The sequence below is a fragment of the Crotalus tigris genome, unplaced genomic scaffold (assembly GCF_016545835.1).
Source record: "Crotalus tigris isolate CLP2741 ecotype Arizona unplaced genomic scaffold, ASM1654583v1 scf7180000018350.1424685, whole genome shotgun sequence".
Taxonomy (NCBI): Eukaryota; Metazoa; Chordata; class Lepidosauria; order Squamata; family Viperidae; genus Crotalus; species Crotalus tigris.
Genome location: NW_024096959.1, coordinates 689,792 through 712,622, shown reverse-complemented (window position 1 = coordinate 712,622; position 22,831 = coordinate 689,792). Strand labels below are relative to the sequence as shown.

The following is a 22,831-nucleotide window of genomic DNA, read 5'->3' as shown; positions in this document are numbered from 1 at the left end:
CTGCCATTAATTGTGAAGAAGTACCATCATCCGTCAAGGACTGAAAGCAACCATTATGTAATTAACAAGAATGTAATGTAGCACTAGAAAAATATTTCAATATTTCAAAGACCAAAGTTAATGTTTGAAATAGATTGCCTTTATTTTTAATTAAATATATTTCAATTCGGAATTCTCCAATTTTAACAAATAATGACTCCATCTACATCAAGTATCCAGATAGCCAGTGCTGCAGATTTCTTTTTCCTGCTGTAGCCCTGCCTTATGCAATATTCTGCTATCAGAAATTAGAATGGTTCCCAACTTTGCTGGCTTTTTGGAAATCTTTAAAAACTTGGCTGTGTACCAGAGCCTGGGGCTCAGACTGTATTAAGGGCCCTGATACTTGACTTTATTTATTTATTTAAGAGACTTATATTTAAGTGCAAGCACTCTCTAAACGGTGTACAGCAGTAAGCAATGTATATATATATTTACATTGCCCCCAACAATCTGGGTCCTCATTTTACCTACCCCGGAAGGATGGAAGGCTGAGTCAACCTTGAGCCTGTGAGATTTGAACCGCTGACCTGCTGAACACAGTCAGCTAAAGTGGCCTGCAGTACTGCACCCTAACTGCTGCGCCTTGTGGATATTTTTAATGTTTTCAATTTGCTTTGTTTTATAATTTTAGAATTGTAAACCATCTAGAGTTACTTAGTTGAGTTGGACAGCTTAAGAAAATGAAAAACTAAAACCTCACTTCGAAGAGAAAAAAAACCCCTGCCTTGCCTTATTATAGCAAATGGTTTGAACTGTTTTTATATGGAGACAAGGGGGAATCTTGTGTGATGTTCCGGTGAATCCTTTTTGTATAAGAAATCTTGAACCTCTGACTTCTAAACTGCCTGATCTGGTTCTCAGAACCCTGGAATGGATTTGGACTATTCTTCTGAGTTCTCCTGCTAAAGCAAATTTCAGGCAAGTTTCTGGTTTGATTACATTTTTAGTCACTGTTTTATCTCTTCAGGCTTGAAATAAAATTGCTAATCTCCACAGTAATTGTATGCCTGTTATTGAAAGTTGAAGCAAGATAGGTTGTTCTGGCAGCAAAACCAATATCCCAAAAAATCTGTATGACTGTTACCTGACTTGCCATTATTTATCAATTCAAATAAAAAATGCTGAAATTGTTTGAAGATTAAATAAGATAGTGAATAAAATGTTTGTGTGTCATGAAATAAACTGACAGTACGTATTTGGTCTAAATCAGTAAAAAGAGAAAATGTTCGTTTGCTATCAAATCATGTGTCACTTCCTAGTAATTATATGGATAGATTTTCTCCAAATGATTTTCTCTTAACTTGGCTTTTAGGTCTTTCGCTGTTGTCATTAAACCTACCTAATTTCCATTTAGCCTTGTCTTCAATTCATCTTTTCCAGCCCCTTTATTGAGCAGCTACTTTGGTAAGACTTGGAGAATGAGTGAGAATGGTCTGTGTGTATGTGTTAGCGAACTCTCACTATAATGTAACCAATAAAGTTGGATTAACAAAATTATTTGTGCGCTGTATGTCATTTTATGTGAGACATTTACCTGCCCAAGATCCTACAAGAGTTAATATCAAAATAAGTAGACGGCAACTTTGCTTTAATTCCAATTTTTGGAGTATACACACATTTGGAAGTTTTGCTCACACAAAACAGCTTCCACAGAAGGCATGATCAATCACAAGTGTTTGTGTTTACTAGAAGGCAAACTGTAAATTTGCTCTCTTTTATCTTTTTTTTTCTGCATCCATCACAACAAAGCACTGGGCTAGACCACCTATCACAGTTATTTTCTCAGTATAACTATGCCTCCTATATGAGCCCAAAGGGATTCCTACAAATATGGGGGTGGCATACTGCTAGGAAACTTCTATTCAGTTTTTTAACTGTAAGAATCTGAAGAAATATACCTCCATCCCCATACTGATACACATGGGCATCACATTACCTACCTTTGTCCCAAACTAAGACTAATCAGTTGTGTTAAAAAATTAGTGGTATCTATTTTTGGGAATCAGAACCAGGACTTTGATGTGTGGTAAGAGAATTCTCACCTTTTCATCAGAACATGCCATTCCAACCAGAAATGACAAAACAATGACACAGAGTCCTCCAGATCCTGGAAGGCCAAAATATTTGCAGCTTAAAAGAGAAAATGCTGAGAAGCCAATCACAAAGAAGGCTCTTTTCCATACAATGGATTTCTGAAAGAGAAATGGAAAAGGAATATAATTACTAGAGTGCAGCAGGACAAAACATGTTGCACACTGCCTCCAGATGGTAAGTAAAGCATATATCTAAGGAATGTATAATGAAATAGGCTGCCCTGGGCAGTGGGATCATGATGTAATTCCAACTTTCTTTCTAAAGCTTGGATGTTGATAAGGAAGTGTGTATTATCCCTATAAACTCATAACATAATATTCACTTGCTTGCTGACAGGAAATCCAACTTTTTCAGTAATAATTTATTGCAGAGAAGCTGAAAAACCAGAAAGTTCAAATATATTATTTTTGTAGCTGCTGGGCTGCAAGCAGTCAGAATTCTCTTTTTAATATTTTAAATAATGACACGATACAGTGTTGCATTTAAAATAATCTTGGGGATGCGATGTTTTCATAGGGTCCTACCACCAGTTTTTTATTTTTCTTCAATTATATGTCTTCTTTTTTTATCAGTGTTTTTCTTTCTGTTTTTCTTCCCAGAAAAGAAAATGCATTCAGTAAAATAGAACAACTACATAATGCTTTTGATCAGTCCATCTGGAAGTACTCTACTTCCAACTTTCTCAACTTCGGCAACTTTAAGATGGGTAGACTTGAACTTCCAGCATCTTGGCTGTGGAATTCTGGGATTTTAAATCCACCTATTTTAAAAATTGCTAAGCTTGAGACACAGTGCTCTAGTCTAGGACACAGGTAATTTCCATTTTATCAAATTTCAATAATTCCTACTTCATGAGACATAAATCTGAAATCTACAAATCAGAAAGTTGGATAATTTTAAACCTTTCTCCCAAAATTTCCCAATAAATGATAACAATGATAGTCTGCCATTAGTCAAGCTAAACCTTTTGAGTTTCTCAGTCTGCATAACTGGGAAGTTCTTAACCCTCTTACTCTTGATCCCAGGTCTAGGAGGAAAAAAAAGGATTTTTTTTTCTAGCCAATGTCCAGAAATACCAAATTTAACCCAGTTTTGTGCCAATCCTGAATCTATGTAACTCTGCAGTCTTGCATGTGCAGAATGTTTTAATGAAAAATTCCCTTAAAAATTACTCATGTCAAATCTATAAAATGAAGCTATTAAAAAATGTAACATATGGAAAATAAGTGACGGCAACACACATAATAGTCCAAATAAACCTCATTTATATAAATCCAATACAAGTAGCCCATTGAAGGACTATTTAAAAAAAACCCCTCCCTTTTAAGACCTGGTAAAGTTGGGGTGACTGGATGGAATTACGCATTTACTGGTCAGATGCCCTTCCTGATATCATATGGAGTTCACAGTAGATATTTTTTCTTAGCATCCTAGGAGAGAAATATCTGCTGCTACCTAGATTGAACTCTCACCTTCCAAGTGGGAGGTGAGTGTCTTCAGCACTAGGCCACCATACCACTCAACTGAAAGACTAATTACTACTTACTAAAATAAGGTCTTAGGTTTCAGGATATATCCATTGCAGAATGGATGCCTGGAGAGTGATCATCTGGACCTCTTTTAGGGAAACGGGTCTTATAGTTCCTCCTTTAGTCTTCTCTTTTGTTTTTCTCTCCCTCTAGTACTTATACCCAGTTTTATAGTGGAATTTAGCCTCTTTACAGCAGTGGTTCTCAACGTTTGTGTGACGGTGACCCCCGTCACACAAACGTGCCACGCATGCCGCCCCCTGAGGGGGGAAAATGGCGGATCGCCTTCTTTGGCGACCCCCGTAAAATGGTCGCGACCCATAGGTTGAGAACCGCTGCTTTACAGGGAGTTACTATTAATTGCTCCATCAAAAACAATGTCCCATCTGTGATATCCTAGGTCTAACTGGCAAAATAGACTTCAACTGGGTGCTAAATCTAGTTTCCAATTTTTAGTCTACTTTTCACCAATTCTGCATTTGTAAAAATAGGAATGTGACACATTTTGGAAGGAATAACTAAATTTCTTCTATTTCAGTTTCTCAGAATGTGCTCAGTTTATCAGATGCTTTTACTGTAAATACAGCCTACAAAAATGTGGGCTTTGTTACAGAATATTTTCCCAACAGTATTGTTTTCACCTGATCCTTGCTTGGAAAATATCTAATAAAAAATCCTAAAAGGCAACCAGCACCTGCACCAATAACAACTTCCACCAGACCACGAAAGATGCTACGAAAAGTGGATCCTATGAAAAAGAAATAGGGAAAAGTCAAAAAGATATTTTAATGTAATTTTTTAGTGATTTTAAAAATACAAGTAAGCAATTTCTGCAAAACTTAAGAAAACGTTAATCACCATAAGTTGTGTCATGCAACTGAGATGGGTGGCCATTTAAATGGTAAAAATAATTAAATAATGTTGGACAAGTAATCAAAGTACAACCCCATAAGGCAGAATTGCCTCTAATCAGCATCTGAAAACCAGATGCATGACAAGTAAAACAAGCGGCATCAGAGAGCTCAAAAGATCAGATTTGAAGAAATTTTGTTTTCTTTTTCAAGCCCCATAATAATATGGCTTAAGAGATATTTCTGTATTAAAAATATTTCCCTACTGATTTCTAATCATATATGAATATGCTCTGGCAACCTTTTGGATTGTGTCACATTTTCATTAGATTGTTGCCTTCTCAACTTCACCCAATTTGGGAAGGGCAGCCTGGCCTTCTGTACAGCCATGGATCATTTTCTTGGATTTTGGATACTTTTCTCTGCTGCTATTTTTTATGCCCTCCAGGGAGAAAGAACTGGGCAGAACTGGGGAAATCCCTTCAGTTCTGCAGGACATTTAACTGGGAGGTATGGGAAATGCCAGTTCTTCTGCTTTACTTTATTTCCAGCTGTTGATCTTGTTCTATGGTTTTCTTGTGAATGTGGGCTTATTGAGCTTTCAGAATTATGATCCATCTATTTACAATAATTCAACAAAAACAAATGGAGTGATAAACAGAAAACAAAAAAACAGTGAAATCAAGCTCCAAAAGTACACATTTGCATCTACATTTTGAACTCTATCATAGTAGAGTTCAGCCATTTTGTTTGTGTGTAAAGAAAAGGTAATATCAGTTAAGTACTATATACAAAAGACTATTTTATTTTCTAATTTTCATAAACCAATACTGAAAAATTATGTCATGAAAATTTGGGGGCTCCAGAGAGTTTTGAGAACTCATGATGTTCACAAGCTATACCACTGAATTATGTGTGTATGATTATTTGCATCTTTGATTTGGCTAAAGTTGTATCTAAATATCACCAGAATATATTTTAAAAGTGATATCTGTCTTAGGTTTTTAATATTCTACTGATTTATTTTAATTCAGTTATCTAGGTCTTCATGGTTTTGCCTTCTCCTAAGAAATAAAGATGCTACAAATAAATCTTATTTCCAATATTGACTTTTAATAATTCACCCCTCCCCACCTTTCAATGGGTACATGTTCTGTTTCATCAGTTCTAGAGTGTAGCAATATTACCTGAGGAAAAAGCCATGCCTAAGAAAATGTTAAAGCCTGTGATGGCTACAATGTCATCCATACTAGCAGCAGCTATTAGTAAAGTTGGAATTCCTTGATCTACACCAAGACCTTGTTTCTGTAACATCAGCATGGAAAGGACCACAACAGCTGGAGATACAGCACCTAGAACAAATCTGAAAATGTACACATTATTAGATCTCATCAAGTCAAGAAATAATGTTCAGCCATTGTTAAATCTGTAAAGGTTTGTTGGAGGCAGCAGAATATAGATGGTTAAATAATATATTGGTAGAAAAATCACTCTCTTTCCCACAACAGTTTAGAATGTTAGAAAACAAACACGGAATAAACAAAAATGAGGTGGGGATGGTTTCCTATCACAACTGTCCTGTTCACAATGGGGCTTTTCTAACTTGTATTGGCTGAAGATTAAAGGAGTTGTAGCCCAATATGACTGCAAGGGAAATGGATCTTAAGACTGTAGAACTAAAGTTTCCAGATGCATCAGTACAAGCAAGAGAACATCCTTTGCCTGTTTCTTCCCAACATTAAAGTGGCTTTGGATGTGTTAAAAAGGAAAGTACTGGACTCCAGTTTTCACCAACTGTATGAATGGAAGATAAGAAGATGTACTATGTTAAAAAAGAAAAGAAATACTTGGCACAAAAAGAAGCAGGGTCACCTCTTACCCTAACATAAGCCCCCATACCCATGGGAATTTCATTATAAAGTGAGATATGACTGCTGCAGAGCATGCTTCAATGATGCAGGGTCCCGTGCATAGTCTGAAACAGACAGCTTTTAACTTGCTCAGAGCCTGAAATACAAAAATGTTGTACAATTTATATTACACATCTTTAGTGCCATGAAAAAAATATTCCAAGATTTGCTAATAAATACATTGTCTGGATTTAGCTTTGCAATAAACCATGTTTTCTGGATTAAGTCCACAATTTCTAAAATAGCCCCCTTGCACTAGGCTATAAATCGTGCTTTAGAATGGGGTATCTAATGTATGTAACTCCATACTGGAGATATAATATATAAGTTTTTCAAATTAGAACAAGTTTTAAAAAGTATTTTTTAGTCACAAATTATTTCAGATTACTCAGAAATATTTCCCCTCCAAACATATAATGGACCAAATGTGGTAAGCATGTTATTGTTCTAATAAAGAGGGGGTGCCCATTTTTATTCTTAATTTGGATTAACAAAAATATTGAAAAGGATATTGCAGTGTAAAAAAACATAGCATGGAGTTTAAGGAAATTTCAGCCCCAAACCAAAACATTTTCTTGTGCCCTAAGTATGTAATGGAAGAAGCAAGAGCAAACTATTTCTCAAGATATGACCATAATGGAGCCTGCCCATTAGGTCCCATGTAATAGCTGTTAGGTGAAGCATCTCACCTAATGATCCCTACATCCCTGCTCTTCCCAGTGATTAAAGGAATATGTGGGTTGTTAAGTGAAGCAAGGAGTGACACAGGGATAGGGGAGACCCTTGGAAGCTAGGCAGAAGCTTAAGCCCACCTGTCCTGGCCCTCCCAACACCTAACCCACCCCTTCTCCCCTTTTCCCACTCTCCCCGAGTCCCCCCAGGCTTAGGCCTGTTTTCTATAACATGGCCAAACCCCTCCATGTTTGTGGAAGTCACCCAAAGTTGGGGTTGACTCTGAGGAAGCCTTCGTCTTTGTTCATGGGTAACAATAAAATCTTCCCCCATAGTGAATAAGGACAATTTCCAGGATTATTTCAAGAGGGAAGCAATCTATCTTTATTCTCCATGTTTTTCAAGGCCCTTTCAAAGGCTTCCAGACAAGCCAATTAAAAGTAGAAAAATGGCAGGCCACTATTAGTGAAAGCACTTTTCCTTTTTTAAAAAAATTGAGGTGGTTGGGAAGGGAAATTAATCAATTGATGGTAACACTTAAATAAGCCCTAAAGATTGTTTCTAAATGTGTGTGTTTAGGTATGTAAATAACAAGCAAACACACAATACACATATCCCTGGTTTAGTTATGTTTCAATTTTTATTTTAAGTTTTTATAAGCTTGATGGAAGCTTTTATTCCCCCCCCCCGCATAATATGATCTGAGCTATAATTTCTCAAAGAAATTCCTCCAGGGTAACACTGGGAACTATTCAAAGGATAATTTATGCTAGTCACATTAGGAAATGTTAAGCTTCCTCTTTCTTCATATTCTGTTCCATTTCTGTGCCCTCTACTATATTTCTCAAAGTAAAAATACTCCACCTTTGGGTCAAGGCCAAGACCAGCTAGACACAAAATAATCGAGAGGGCAGTGTTTCTGAATATAACTCCCCACTTTACTTCGATCACAATCACCTCACTGACGTATTTAATATTTCTGATGAGAAATCCAGCAAGCAACATACCTAAATGGAACGGTGAAAAACCACCTGATTAACTCTTCCAGAGACCAGCATAATATCTGACAATGATTCTTCATTTTCTTTGCTTACGGAAATAAACATCTTTTACAAAAATTTAACGGGGGGGGAGGGGGGATGGAGGGAAGGAGAAACAGATGGAGAATATTGCAGGCAAAATAAATGCAACAAACCAATAAAAAGAATCAGTGTTCAGTTTCATAACTTCAAGAATAAAATCACAGATCTGTTTCCTGGCCTTTGGGGATTCCATTCTAAAGCTGAACCCTCTCATATGTCAATGTGATACAATAAAGTAGTCAAGCAAAATTCATCTTAATGATACTTAACCTGATAAGCAACACCTAAGCTGATAAAGTTTTTCCCATCATGCAACTGTGTTAGAAAACCCAGCTCTTGTTAAGGTCTCCCCTTCTGCAGCTGGTCACAAGAGTTGGCCTTGGAGGCCTAAGACAGCAATTCCATAGACCAGCTTGTTTGGCAGTCTACTCATTACAACCCATAATGCAGAATCAATCCATAATTCACAACATCTATTGCCCCTCACAGACAGCCTTTTGAAAGACTGAGTACATGAGAGAGCCACAAAGGAAGCTTTCATAACAAAGGTTAATATTTCTTTATTATTTGAAAGTGATATTTAATAATTTGGAATACTAGTCTGGAAGAAACCAGGCCTACCTAATGAGAATGAAATTGGCACGCTATTTGTTAACATGAGGCTTACCAAGAAAAGGAGGGAGAGGAGGCAGTCCTGGTATTTTAATTAGCTCCATAATTTTGCCACCGATTACTGAACAAAAATAGAGGCATACTATTCCGAAGAGCTTCCCACCAGGCAGACTCTCTTTGCCTGCAAAATTCCAAATTAGGCCCCAGGCCACTGCTCCTATTGCCACTAAGAAAAGAAAGTAGGGTGGGGAAGAAGGAAAGAAATGTTAAGATATAAACCTTATCAGTATTCAGAAAGGAAAAAAATCATCTGTAGGATGTAGCAAAATTTGTTCTTGTACTTTTCCCTATTTGTAATACTATTTTTTAATGTTATATTCTGCCTTACCTTAACTTAATTATTTGTTATTGTTTATTTCCTCTGTCTGGGGGAGGAGTATTTATTTGAACAGAATAAATGGGAACAGGGGGGAAAGAAAGTAAAAAATAAATTTAAAAAAATAAAAAAATGTAAGGGCAACTCATGCATATCTCCATCTAAAGATAGTGCTTTATAGTACAGTTTCAGTAAAGGATTACCATATTTTCTTACAATATTTCAAGCAACGTGTGAAGGAGTCACAAGTAACATCAGAACTTTGTTTTACAGAATAAAATGAAATTTATAAATTTATCTTTTATCTTTTCAATTTTGAATGTATAAATTGATCAAATTTATGCACTACCTCACTATCTAAATGACTCTGAACGGTTTACAAGAATAATAATCTCTTAGCAATATGAAGTATCCAGGGAATTTATTTCTGTTGTCAGCACATGGCCCACTAATTGGCTACAGCCTAGAAGTTGGAATCATCTGTTTTAGGATAATTAGATTTCTTTTTTCTTTGCAATAGTTAATGCATCTAAATTTCTGTATAGTAATTTTGTAATTCAGAATATGAATAGGAACAACCCAAAATATTAAACTGTGCCTCAAAATCAAATTAAAGTGCATAGTGACTTTTTCCCAAAATATTAGAATTTTAGAAGATTGAAAAAACATGTATGAATTATTACATCTTGAACAAAATGATATACTGATTCCTTTTCTGTATGAGTATAAAGACATCCAGTGTGGCTAAAACATTTTTGTTGAATAAAGTGTAATCATCTTATTTAACAAACATCTACTGAATTTTTTGATAGATATTAAAAGACAATTTCCTTTGTTTAACCAAGCAGGAATCTCCTATTTCTTATTCCATTCCATCTCTAAAATGTATATATCAAATTGATTTATCATCAACATGTATTAAAACACTAATTGTAATATCATAAACATTATTTGTTCATAACATTATTCTGAAGCTTAACATATTACATGTCCCTGACTTACTTTTAAAATTATTACAAAAAGAAAGAAAATATTTGTCTACACTGTAGCAGGAATCTATGTACTCTTGGGAGGCAAAATTTTCACTTGAACCATACAATAATTTGACTTTAACAGTTAACCTTTTCCAGACTCAGATAATTCAGTCATGACTAGGTGTCAATAGAAATTGTGATAATGAAAAAATGAGAAAATGTAAGTCACAACCTCACACAGCACAAATTTAATCCTTTCATATTGCATTATGTTTTCTATGAGTCATAATCAAAATGCATCAGGAAGGCACTGGTCGCAAAATATCCTTTAGGGCAGAGTTTCCCCAACCTTTCTGTCTTTGCGGACCGGCGGGGGGGGGGAAGAGGGGATCGTTCCATGTGACCAGCCAGCAAGCACACTCATGCCTGTGTGCACAGCTCCATTTGTGCCAGTCGCATGCATGCGTGCCCACTGCATGCATTTGTCCACTGCTTCTGCATATGGGGGTGTGCACACGTGTGTGTGCAGTCACTCATTATTTCCATGGCCCGGTTGCAAACAGCTCATGGCCCACTAATTGGCTACAGCCCAGAAATTGGAATCATCTGTTTTAGGATAATTAGATTTCTTTTTTCTTTGCAATAGTTAATGCATCTAAATAAGATACATAAATTGTGTTAACCATTCCAACATATTAAATACCTTCTAGTCTGAAGACTCACATAATACAGGTTCACATATCATACTATGCTGATTTTGTTATTATGCTATGATGATATTATTAAGCCATGATGTTCAGCTCACAAGAGCACAGTTTATCCAAATCCAAAATTAGACAGAATTTTGAACCAGTGAGATATTGATTTTATCTCCTTCTCTCTCTCTTCTCCCCTTCCCGGCTTCAGTCCTGACAAACCTCATTGGTCTCTATCTTCTGTTTCTCCTGGAGTGAATTTGGGATTTCTCCACGGTTCTCTTATGTTTTTCCAGAGTATTTTTTCAGAAGGTTCCATCAGACAAAAGGAAACTTTAAACAAGTAATTATCCCTTCATTAGCCTATATAAAATCTCAAGTATTGTAGGATTAATCGGTGTCAGAGCAAAATAATTCAAATTATTTTTTAATTATTTGATTCAATTTATTTCATAAAAACAAACAAGGAAATCATGTTTCTTACTGGAAAACAAGATGAAAAATTTAAAACTATAAAGTCTATTTTTGATGAACTTTTAGTGCATGTAAAAAGAAACCTCTAAAATTAATGCAACTAATGGAACCTAAAGTGGGGGTCTCTTTGAACTATTTTTGCCTTTGACTTGTGTTTTACATACCGTTTGTTATTACTTTGGCAATTATACCTTGAGGAGGACAAGTACATAATTTCTGCAGTTTTTCTTGAAACTTGGTCTCAGGCTGTACTTGCTCTCCAGTGGAATCCAAAACACCAGCTTCCTGAAATGAAATGAGGAAACATTCTCAACAGAATACAATTCCATAGAAAAACTGCTGTAGCATTCTTAGTTGTTGGTTGCAAAATGTCAGAAACATCTTTTACAGAGTCATTGCTGGCAGGTTTTTCTTTTGGTTTTTATATGTTTATTCAATGGAATTATAGGCCACCAGTTCAAACAATGTGATTCTAGATGGCTTACAGCAAAAAAGCAAATAATAACATCTATTTAACATTTACATGATTTTGTTGGAGAATTAATTTATTAGTTTAAACTATCACCCAAATGATGGCAATAGTTAGCTGAACTTTTTGCCCCATGATCAATGGGGAATGCAATAGGAATTCTGATTTGGAGCCTACAGATTGTTAAATCTGGATGGGGAAGATTAGCAAACAAGATGCAATGGCTGTCAGTTTAGAAGTCTACTGATTCCATAGTAGAACTTACTAGGAAGTGCAGTTGGAGGAAGCCCCATAGAGGTGTTTTCTATGGGAGTTTCCCTTCTGTGAAATAGTTAACTTTAAGACAAGGATGGATCCCACTTTATGGTCTTCTGAAATCTTGCCAAAATCTAGCTTTTGGAGATTAGTTGTAGAGCCATTGGTGCTTGCACTAGTCAATTTAAAGAACAGATACTGAAAAAATCTGTTTAATACAGCTGTTAAGCTACAGATACAGTTCTACAGAGAAATTATTGAGTTAGTCAATTACATTTCTACAACTGTCTGGTTTGGTACAGCAACCAAACAAGACAGGTACAAACTTAACAAATAGTCAGGACTGCAGAAAAAACAGTTGCAGCCAGCCTGACTTGCAGAAAAAACAGTTGCAGCCAGCCTGACTTCCATTGAGGGCCTGTATGCTGCATGAGCCATAAAGAGGGCTGAGAAAATATCTACAGACCTCTCACATCCTGGATATAAACTGGTACAACTTTTCCCCTCAAAACGTCATTACAGGGCATTGCATGCTGAAACAACTAGACATAAAGATAGTTCTCCCCCTCCCCATGCTATCATTCTGCTAAACACCTAATTCCCACAGCACTATCTTATGCCTAAAGATTTACCCACGTAGTACGGCTCTATTGCTATTGTCCTTCTCATCTTCTCATCTTTCTTATCTTTCTCATCATTTCATCTTTCCTGCTACCATTTCCTATTGGAATCGTATATTTATCACTTGTTATTTGTATCTTATAATTTTTTAATTGCCTCTTATGATTTATGATCTGTGACTTAGCACTTTATTGTTTGTATGTACATTGAGAGCTTATGCATTGGAGAAAAATACCTTGTGTTTCCAATCACACTTGGCCAATAAAAAATATTCCTATATTCCTATTCCTAAAGAACCTGTAATTTATTCTGGTTTTCATTGTAGTTTAATATTTATTATTGTTCTCTCTTTAAAAAAATAACTTTTCTAGAGTCCCCCTAGATTGAGATAAATCTCATAACTACAAGAAGTAAGGACTTGGCTGTTTCTTGGAACTGTTAAACTGTTCCTCATCTCAGTGTGATTATTTGTAAATAAAAATCATAAGCCTTTTGGTCCAAAGAAAAACGAACATTGAGCTCTTTTAATATTGAGACAAGCACTATTATTGACATAAAAAACCTTCATTTATTGTCCCTAAAGATTGGTCCTCTTTAAGCTGTCTTCTATTTAAATCACATAAATTCCCAAAGGTAATGTTTGGTCTCCTTAACGATGTTTTGCTTATTTGACTTAACAGAAATTATACATCTAGATGCAAGATCATTTCATTTCTCTAACTTTACTTGCCATAACTATATCATGAAGAAAGAAAACATGACAATACTTACATTAAAGTTGACCATTCGATCCTATATAGAAGAAAGGCATAACTTATTTCTTTATTAATTCCTAAACTATCAATATAACTATAAAACTGTCATTACTATTACCTGCATTGGATAAGATTCATTTCTTGACTTCGAAGATATGTTTTTCTTGTCTGCCACAAATATTCTCTCTGACATAGTTCACTATCTAATTTTGTAAAATAAAATGTATTTTACTTTAAAATATATTTTTATTTTAATGACTTTTGAGTGTTATCCAAGTCATCTTTTTTAAAAAAAAATAGGAACTTTTTTATTTTTAAATTTTAAACCATCTTCTTAGATTCTACTTCCCAAATGGAATTGGAATGAGTTTAGAAAAAAACATGAGCTGGAAAAATATCACCATCAATGATATTCTCTAATCGTTAGTCAAGAGTATGTGCCAGAATTCATGAAATGCTATGAATGAGTTGCACAATACTCCAAACAGCAAAAAAAAACAAAACAAAAAAACCCTTGGTTTTTCTTAACTTTTCAGCACAAAATCTTAGTATGAACCACCAAAACTAATTCATTCTTTTAATAAATGGGGAACTTCTATTTTTATGCAAATTCAAGATATTAGAGCAGACAAGGCAAGACTTTCTGAACAACATGGGTACAGATATTCATCTGCACAAGGTAATTAACTGCTTTAGTTCAAATTCTTTGCCATTTTTTAAAATAAAAAAGGTTATATATCAACACCCCTGCCACAACTAACATTCTAAATATATTTTCTTGAGAATAACCTCAAAAAAATAAAGGCAAATTTATTCTTAACTATGAACTACTATAGGACTGGATTGTTTAGCTGAACCTCTATGCTCACTATCTTGGAGCAGAAGTCCCAATGAAATCAGAAAATCATATTTACATGTTTCATCTTACTCCCAGTACAATTAACATGCTTATTATCATTGGAACAGGGATGATACTTATACGTATTGGAATGAAGTCCTCCTGACTTCACACTCAGTTTGGTATGCACATTTTTGGGATAAACATCCACTCCTAAAATTACTTCTGCCCTAAATTCCTGATTTAAGACAGACTCCTATAAATCTGAGCTCTGGCTGGGGGACTACGGTAAAAGCAAGCAGTTTGTGTTTGCAAAGGTGCTTTTCCAAAAGGCAACTGAACTTTGTTTTTTTCTTTGAAAATGGTTTGTTTCTCATCCAAGAAACTTCATTTAAAAAAACCCAAGAAAGTTCAATTGACTTTTGGAAAAGCACTCTTGGGACAGCCATGACCTGGATGATTAAGAATCTCCATGGCAACATATCTGTGTTTTTGGGGGGAAGCAAATCTGAAGTGGGGAAGGATTTATACTTCTCAGAAAAGCAAGCTGGTTATACTCTCATCAGGCGTTCAAAAGAATATAGGGTTGTTACCCAATTTCATCTTCAGAAATAGCATGTGGTGGGCGGGACTTACGCATCTCGCTAAACAGCATCGTGGCTCGTTTGGCATGGGCGTTACACGAAATTGGCCATTACAGTTTCCTAAACCATGGCACATGACTTAAGGAGCTGTAGACGAACCCTTGAAATTGGCTTCTAAATCCCCCTTGAGAGCATTACACGGCCCCGGTCTGCCTCTGAGGGTCGGTGGTATAAGGCGAGGATAGCGTCACTGACCCGCTAAACGTCCCAAGCCACTGTGGGGCAGAAAACCGTGCTTAAAATGTTGAAGCCTCTCACTAAGGGTGGTCTGGAGCCGGGGAAAGGTGGGAGGTGCAAGGATGGCTGAGGAATACTAGCTCCACCCCCTGGTCCGTCGCTCTTCAAACTGTAAAAGCTGCCTCGGAGCCGCCCTGAGAGAAATAACGGTCCTGAAATAACGGTCGTGCCAGCCTGCCGCCAAAGGGCATCTGGCTCAACGGCGGTAAGCGGGGGGGGGGGGGTTCTGTCATTGCCCTACAGCAAGAATTGCCCCGGCTTGCTTTCCTCTGCATTTCCGCCCAAGGAAATCCTTGCTCAGCCCCCAGCCTTTGGGGACCCATGAGGCTGAAATAGTAGCAGCCATCGCCTTTTTCCGTTTTTTTCTACTTTTGCAAAAAGAATACAAGGACAAGGGAGAGAGAAATGTAAGTGGATATTGCAATCCTACAATTTGTACTTGAGGGTTCATTAGTGATTCGCAGATCCAGCGGACAAAGTATCAAACGGGTGAGGTTAGCCCTGGGTCCTCTCCCCTTCCTCCTTTCTTCATGAATGATTTGGAGAATGAGAGGGAAGCGTTTTAGATTTCTAGATGATATAAAATGGAGTGGTGGCATGGTGCATACTGACAGTGTTTCTCAACCTCAAGGACTTTTAAGATGCGTGGACTTCAGCTGCCACCCTTCTGAAGTCCACCCATCTTAAAGTCTCACTAAAAAAAAGTTCAGAAACCTCTCTAGAAAACAAAATCCAAAATTATCTTGGCAGGCTGGTGAAATGGGCTGGAAGTTATAACATAAAATTTAAGAGAGAAATACAAGGTATTTATTTTGGAAATACAGTACATAGTTTGGTGCTTAGTAATTACTTGTGAAAAAGGTCTTGGTGCGAAAGAGCTGCACACTTTTAATATGGGCCAGTGTGCTCATAGTAAAAAATGACAAGGTTATCTATCAGTGCTAGTATATCTTTCAAATAATAGGAAGTATTGTTTTATTTCACTGCTTTGGTCAGTTTTCATCTCTAGTATTGTAGTATTCTGTGCAGTTCTGTGCTGTGTATTAATTTTGAGAAATCAGAACCGGTTCAGAGAAGGGGAGTAGAGAATGCATTCCATGAAGAAGTTTAAACTTGAGAAAAGATGAGCTATATAATCGAAATATATGAAAGGATGAACCCCTTTGGAGATTTTTAATCATCCAGCTCATTGTTGTCTCAAAGATGCTTTTTCAAAAGATAGCTGGACTGTGTTTTTCTTTGAGGAAGAACAAAATGTTTGCTTTCTCATCCAAGAAACTTCATCAGTTGAGACTGGGTGGTGGGGGGATGGATGGAAGGATAGATTCTGACCAAATAGTGGGGAGGGGAACGGAAGGACTGTATTTCTTTGCAGTCATTTAGTTGTTAGCACTCTCTTTAGCATGTTGTGTGAACCCATCCATTGTAATTTGTAGGCAGTTTATAGTTTTTGTGGCCATTAAACCATAATTATTTAAGCAAACCATAGTGAAGTATTTTTCAAGCTCAGCAATGGATGATTTGGAAAATACAATTATGTTTGCTATGAAGAAAAATAATATAAATAGTATTTTATATAATAGAATTATAAATAGTATTTTAGAATCTGATTATATGACTACATTTGACCTTAGTCTTTTGAGATATTTTAATAATTTTCTTCAAAGTTAGGTCTCATAACTCAATTATTTTTTAATTTTGGAACAGTTGCTTTTTTGTTATACCTTGGTCAGGCTTATTGTATTTTTGCTTGTTCTGGCAGTGGATCATTTCGTATTCTTCACATGTCATAATATTCAACTACCAAGGCACCTTGGATCCATGAGGCAGCATTTTTTAAAGTTTATTTTTTAATACAAGCAAATATTAAAAACAAAAGGGAATAATTCGAGAGAGAGTCCTTCTAAGACTGTATGTATGCAAGTAGGAAAATTTACAAAGATTTTGAAAGAATCAATTCATTAAATCTTCATTGCTGTAGAGTTCCGCAACCTTTCTGGCTTTGTGGACAGGCGGCAAGGGGAGAGGGGATGGCTCTGCAAGAGCGGCGGGCAAATGCACACACATGTGCTCACCTGCTGCTTGCGCAAGTGAGGGTGCGCACAAGAGCCAATTCTCTGGCCCAGTTCCGAAAGGCTCAAGGTCCGATAGTGGGCCTGACCCAGGGATTGGAGACCCCTGCTGTGCTGTATATATTTGCCTAATAGTAAAGCAACTCAGTTGCATTGTGTGAACATAAGAGTAGCATGGTAAGGCTCATTTAACTGGCTGAAAGCCATAATTACATATTTGTTCATTAAGCTACTTTGTTTTATATGTTAGGAAAAATTATCAATTCTAGGATAGTATAGAATCATTCGAAAAATGTATGGAACCATTCAGTGTGTTTATTCTTGTCTTTTCTAGAAGGATAAAGGCATATTTGGATGTTTATTCAATAAAATTCGTAATTTTTTCTATTTATTTTAATTTTTTTGTAGCCCCACTTCAGTATGTATATACTGGACAATGTAAAATAGAGCAGGACATAAAAAGGAACATATAAAATATTAGTACAACCCCCCCCCCAGTTGTCAGAAGCAGCTGGATCCATAAGTAAACCAGACACAAAACAGAATAATTCATCAGATTGTCCTCTGAAGTCCACTGGAATTCATCCAAGTCCTGGAGAATACCAATTGAAAGGATTCAATATTCATATGGAAGCCTTGGTTGTCTATGAATCTGAAGAGGAAGTGAACTAATCATAGCAGATGATAGGTATCAATGTCCTCCATTTCCAGTTTTGTCATATTTGCTCCAAGTATAAATCAGGTATAATGGGTGTTTGCTTTTGTCTGTTGGCATGGATTATTCAGGGCAGGCCCAAGGTTATAAACTCATGGAACACATGAACTCTCTTCCAAGGCAGGAAGATCAAAGTCTCCTCAAACACTCAATCTTGGGATGGCCCAACATTATCTTTAAGATGACATTCAGAAATTCATGGAGGACTCTCTGTAACTCAATACCCTTTAAGACATTCTTATCCAGTGACATCTGGAACAGTGCTCCTCATCACTACGAAGGTGTCTTGTACATTGCAGCAACCCCTTCTCCTTTGCCCAATTGCTATAGCTGTTGCATAGTCTGAAAACTGCCAGAGCAAATTTGCAACAGGGCTACATTCCCATTATTTCCCATCCATGTTTCAATAACTTACATCAAGTCAGCACATTCATCTACCAATACATTGTAAAATGAATGCGATCTTATTTTGCACCAACTCACCATTTTTGAGCAATAACTGGAGGCCAATATGCCCAACAGTTCAGCTGCCTGGACTCTGGTCTGGAATATCTGGTTTAGAAGAAGAGACCCATAAAAATATACGGGTCTCCCTTTTCCTGTAATAGTCAAGCTGGTGCTTCCTGCCACATCTATCTCTGCCTGTTATAATCCACAGTGCCCCCCCCCCTCAACCTTCCTTTGCTCTATCTTGCTATTCCCTCACTCAACATACAGTACATACCATTAACACATTTAACATTCCAATTCTCTATAACACTATTTATATAAAATCTACTTTTAACTACACTAATTCACTCTTCCCAACCAAGTTCCAAGTCCTCAGAGAAGACTTCAGGCTACCAGTCTTTCAGAGAAACGTCAGGCAGTATCTCAGTCCTAACTATTTTTCCACCACAAGAGAAAGGGGTGGAAGTCTTTATCAGTAATCCCTAGTTCTCACCCAGGCAGTACATCTAAAATATTTCTGTTAACCCAGGGATGTTTAAGCTCAACAGCTTCATTTATTCTTCAGTACTTTAAATATGCTCTAATTCAGCAGCCACTAATCTTCTTTTCACCTAATAAACTGTTAACCACAAAAAGAAAAGCTACAAGCCACTAATAGCTAATATTTGCTCTAAACAGCTCCAACTGATGTCATCTTAAAAATATGTACATATATTTGCAAGATCTGCAATGTATCTCAAAGGCCTTTAAACTTCTGTAACTTACTTGTGAATACCATGGTTCATAAGTAGTCTCAGTTCAGGTAATCTGTGGATTGCACCTCATATCTCCCTATGCTGGCCCTTGTATTTCTATTTCTTCTCTTTCTTCATATATATGACTTTCTCTGTTGGTATCAGAAGTCTTGTGGAGAAGTTTGGGCCCTGCCAGCCCAATTATTAGAGCTCCAATTGGAGCTGTGATTAAGATTGCCAGGAAAGCAACTGTCAAAACATCCATGCCATATTTCTCTAATTGTTTATCTGCCTGCTCCCGTGCTGTATCTAAGGCAACTGAGCCAATTGCAGCCTGTCAAGAGAAAAGAAATAATAGATAACACAGCAAAAGTGCATTTAAAAAATACAGCACAAAAGCTTGTTTCTTCAAACTCTGCATACCATACAGCAGCCAATCAGTGAATAAGAAACCCTTCCCACTTTTGTTCCCCAGTAGCTGGTATTTAAAGTATGCTATCTAGTTTTCAGGTGATAGCACCTAGATATTAAGACTAACAGCCATTAAGAGAACAATTCTCATTGAATTTGTATTGCCTTTTTCAAAAGCATCTAAATTGGTATCCATCTATTCAAACAAATTTCAAAACTTTAAGTGATTTTTTACACTGAAATTCAATGTAGAGAAAAGTAAGGTTTTACACTTAGGCAAGAAAAATCAAATGACTGGGAAACCATCAAGGTCCCATCCAACTTTGTTGTACTGTTATTCTTTACTGTTGCTTTGGAAGAGGACTGCAAGAGTAAATACAATAGTTACTGTTTTAAAGGGGATTAGCTCTTCCTTCATATATTTTCAAAATTTGATTTACTGTAATCAGTAAGTGTTTGAGGGTTATACCTGGTGAGAAATATAATAGCAAATCTTGCAACAAACTAGGATTGTATTTATAGTAGAGTAATGGTTTAGAATTTGCAGTTTCTTTTAAGAGCCTTACTAACAGCCTTACTAACTGCTGTTTATATTTTTGAAGCTCATGTAAATTGGACTTTCCTGCCTGAGGTTAAGATAGAGAATTGGTAATTTTGGGATGCCAAGAAATAGTAGAGGATAAGATGAAGGTCAGTTTCCCTCTTGTCACCCTACTCTCTTTCTCTCACTTATTCACACAAGCAACATTTGTTGGCAATGACTTAATGTTCATACTGACAACCCTGAAAACATCTTAGAGTTACAAACAGCCTATACCTGAGCTTAGGTCAATGATGATGATGAGGTTCACAGTTCAAAGTCAGTCTTGAACTTGGCTACAGTTACAATATCAGAAAAATAGTCTCTTATTGCTTATGGAAAAGCTTAAATCTAATTAGGAAGATCTAGCCTTGTGATTCATCTCAACAGTGCTATGGTTTCATATACTTTTCTAGTATAGGTGGATCATCTCACTAAATTTAGGAAAATGTTTATGATGTTGTAGTATAATTGTTGCATTAGTGCTATGAAAAATTGTGTTCCTAAAGGGAAATTTGAAAATAGGATTGCAAATTCTGACTATGAATTATTTGACTTGCATTGAAATAAAGATAAAATGCTTGCTGCAACATCCCCATTTCCTAGCTAAGGATAGAAGAATTTTTACTGGAGAACAAAGTTTATGCTATTCAGTAAAGAAATGTGAACAACGAATGTAATAAAAAGGAGAGGGAAAAGGCCTGCACATAAACTGTTTAAACTCCTTCCCTTCGGATGGTGCTATAGGACATTGTATGCCAAAACATGTATGCCAAAACAACTAGACAGGGACAGTTTTTTTCTCATGTCATCACTCTGCTGAACACTTAATTCTCACAGCCCAATATCTATCTATACTGATTCATGTAGTGTGGCTGTACTATTATTATTTAACATTCTTATTATCTTCTTTACTCCCCCCTTTTATTGGGATGATGATAATGATTCTGTTGCTTTGCATGTATACTGAGTACTTCTATACCGGGGATAAATTCCTTGTGTGTCTAATCACACTTGGCCAAATATAGTATTCAACTTAATTCAACCCAACTCAATTCCATTCAATTCAACTTTCTTGGAAGGATGTGTTCAATTAATTTTATTTCCAGAAGACAGAATTCTGCCATAAAAATGCAATATACCTGCACAGTAGCTTTGGGGATCCAAGCCAATGCAATAAATATTCTCTCTTTCAGCTCAAAACCAGCAAAAAAGACCAATATAAATGTGGCTGTAACTCGGGCGATTAGTCCCACAACCAGTACGGCAATGCAAAGTCCTGCAACAAAGAAATAGATTTAATTATTTCTGGTATTAAAAAAAAGAATCATGTCAATAACTGAATTGTATAATTTTCCTTCCAAAAAAGACAATGCCCACTTGTTAGTAGAAGACTTACCAACTGTTTGAGGATCAAGAGATGCAACAGATATTTCGGCGCCAATTAAACCGAAAAGAAAAGGTTGGAAAATCTCCCATGCAGCCTTAATAATTTTTTCTACCTCTTTCTGAAAAAAAAAAGCAATGCATTTTTGTTGCACAGTAATGTACATTCATGCAGAAGATATATATAACACAAACTCAGTAATTTTCACATTATTAAATAAGATTTTCAAAAAAATAATCCAATTAAATGATTCATTCATGTTCTTGCTCTCATCTTAGGAAGAGTGATTCTATCATAAAGATGAAATCACATCTTTCAAATATTAAGGTATTAAGGACTCTTAATAGTTTAATAGGGGCTTTGAAATTATAAATATTCCTTCTTTGAGGAGGAATACCCTCACCACAAACATAATTTAAGGCGATACCATTTTTTTTAGTTATTTCTATAACATATTACAGAAGTAATTAAAAAGATGGTAGTTCTTTTCCAGGGTTCTCCTTTTTTCATTAAAACACTCTGTTTTCTTCTAATTCCATTCACTTTTATTCATAATAGATAAGTATACTAGCTTCATAATTTTTTTCAGAACATTTGCTTCAGTTGAATGGGAAAAAAAAATAACATGATTGAGCCACTAAGCTAAAAATCACTGTATATTGTGATGCAATATTAGCACCATTTCCTCTTTTTTTCAGAAACTGAACATCACTGTTTATGAACTCGGGAGCATACATGTAGAGCAGTGGTTCTCAACCTGTGGGTCGGGACCCCATTTGGGGTCGAATGACCATTTCACGGGGGTCGCCAAACCACGCTGTCCGCCATTTTTTTCCCTTTTCCCTAGCTGTCCTACTCCCTCTTATTGGTGGCCACACCCACTTGGGGGTCACCACAACATGGGGAACTGTATAATGGGGTCACAGCATTAGAAAGGTTGAGAACCACTGATGTAGAGGAAGAAGATGGCAGGCTCAAAGAAACCTTCAAATCTATAGAAATATTTTTTAAAATACCCATAAATCATGGGATGGGGAATTGCAAAATAGCCTACAAAGAAATGGCTAAAAACTGGAACCAAAGAAATTCATCTTGAAACATTTTTTAACACTTTCAGCTTGCCCAAAATAAACTCACATATTCGGGAATCAGGGAAACTTTCAGATTACATGATAATTAAATACTCACTTTCTCATCAGACCATGATAATCCAGCCAGGAATGCCAAGACAATTGTGCACAGTCCTCCAGATCCAGGGAAACCAAAATACATACTGCCAAAAATTGCAAGCATTGATAAGCCTATAATAAAGAATGCTCTCTTCCATACAAGATATGTCTAGGGAGAGAAAT

The 22,831-nt window shown here is 36.3% G+C and overlaps 2 protein-coding genes across 6 annotated transcripts in view; both read right to left on the bottom strand.

The window, feature by feature from the left end:
• Window positions 1-15,325, bottom strand: part of LOC120311327 (sodium/hydrogen exchanger 9B2-like) — a 40,709-nt gene extending 25,384 nt beyond the window's left edge. For 2 of the 3 annotated variants that reach the window (XM_039350695.1, XM_039350693.1), the window contains exons 1-9: window positions 15,089-15,325; window positions 13,530-13,614; window positions 11,476-11,596; window positions 8,848-9,018; window positions 7,963-8,105; window positions 6,396-6,523; window positions 5,704-5,879; window positions 4,307-4,413; window positions 2,085-2,234 (exon numbers count right to left, since the gene is read on the bottom strand). In XM_039350695.1, coding sequence (XP_039206629.1) covers window positions 2,085-2,234; window positions 4,307-4,413; window positions 5,704-5,879; window positions 6,396-6,523; window positions 7,963-8,105; window positions 8,848-9,018; window positions 11,476-11,596; window positions 13,530-13,604 — 1,071 coding nt within the window. In that variant the 5' untranslated portion in view covers window positions 13,605-13,614; window positions 15,089-15,325. The remainder of the gene's footprint in view (window positions 1-2,084; window positions 2,235-4,306; window positions 4,414-5,703; window positions 5,880-6,395; window positions 6,524-7,962; window positions 8,106-8,847; window positions 9,019-11,475; window positions 11,597-13,529; window positions 13,615-15,088) is intronic. The other variant, XM_039350694.1, reaches the window with a different exon arrangement.
• Window positions 15,326-16,931: 1,606 nt separating this feature from the next.
• The window catches only part of LOC120311326 (sodium/hydrogen exchanger 9B2-like), a 34,492-nt gene continuing 28,592 nt past the window's right edge, over window positions 16,932-22,831 (bottom strand). For 2 of the 3 annotated variants that reach the window (XM_039350692.1, XM_039350691.1), the window contains 4 exons: window positions 22,668-22,817; window positions 21,492-21,600; window positions 21,235-21,371; window positions 16,932-19,435 (listed from right to left, as the gene is read on the bottom strand). In XM_039350692.1, coding sequence (XP_039206626.1) covers window positions 19,199-19,435; window positions 21,235-21,371; window positions 21,492-21,600; window positions 22,668-22,817 — 633 coding nt within the window. In that variant the 3' untranslated portion in view covers window positions 16,932-19,198. The remainder of the gene's footprint in view (window positions 19,436-21,234; window positions 21,372-21,491; window positions 21,601-22,667; window positions 22,818-22,831) is intronic. The other variant, XM_039350690.1, reaches the window with a different exon arrangement.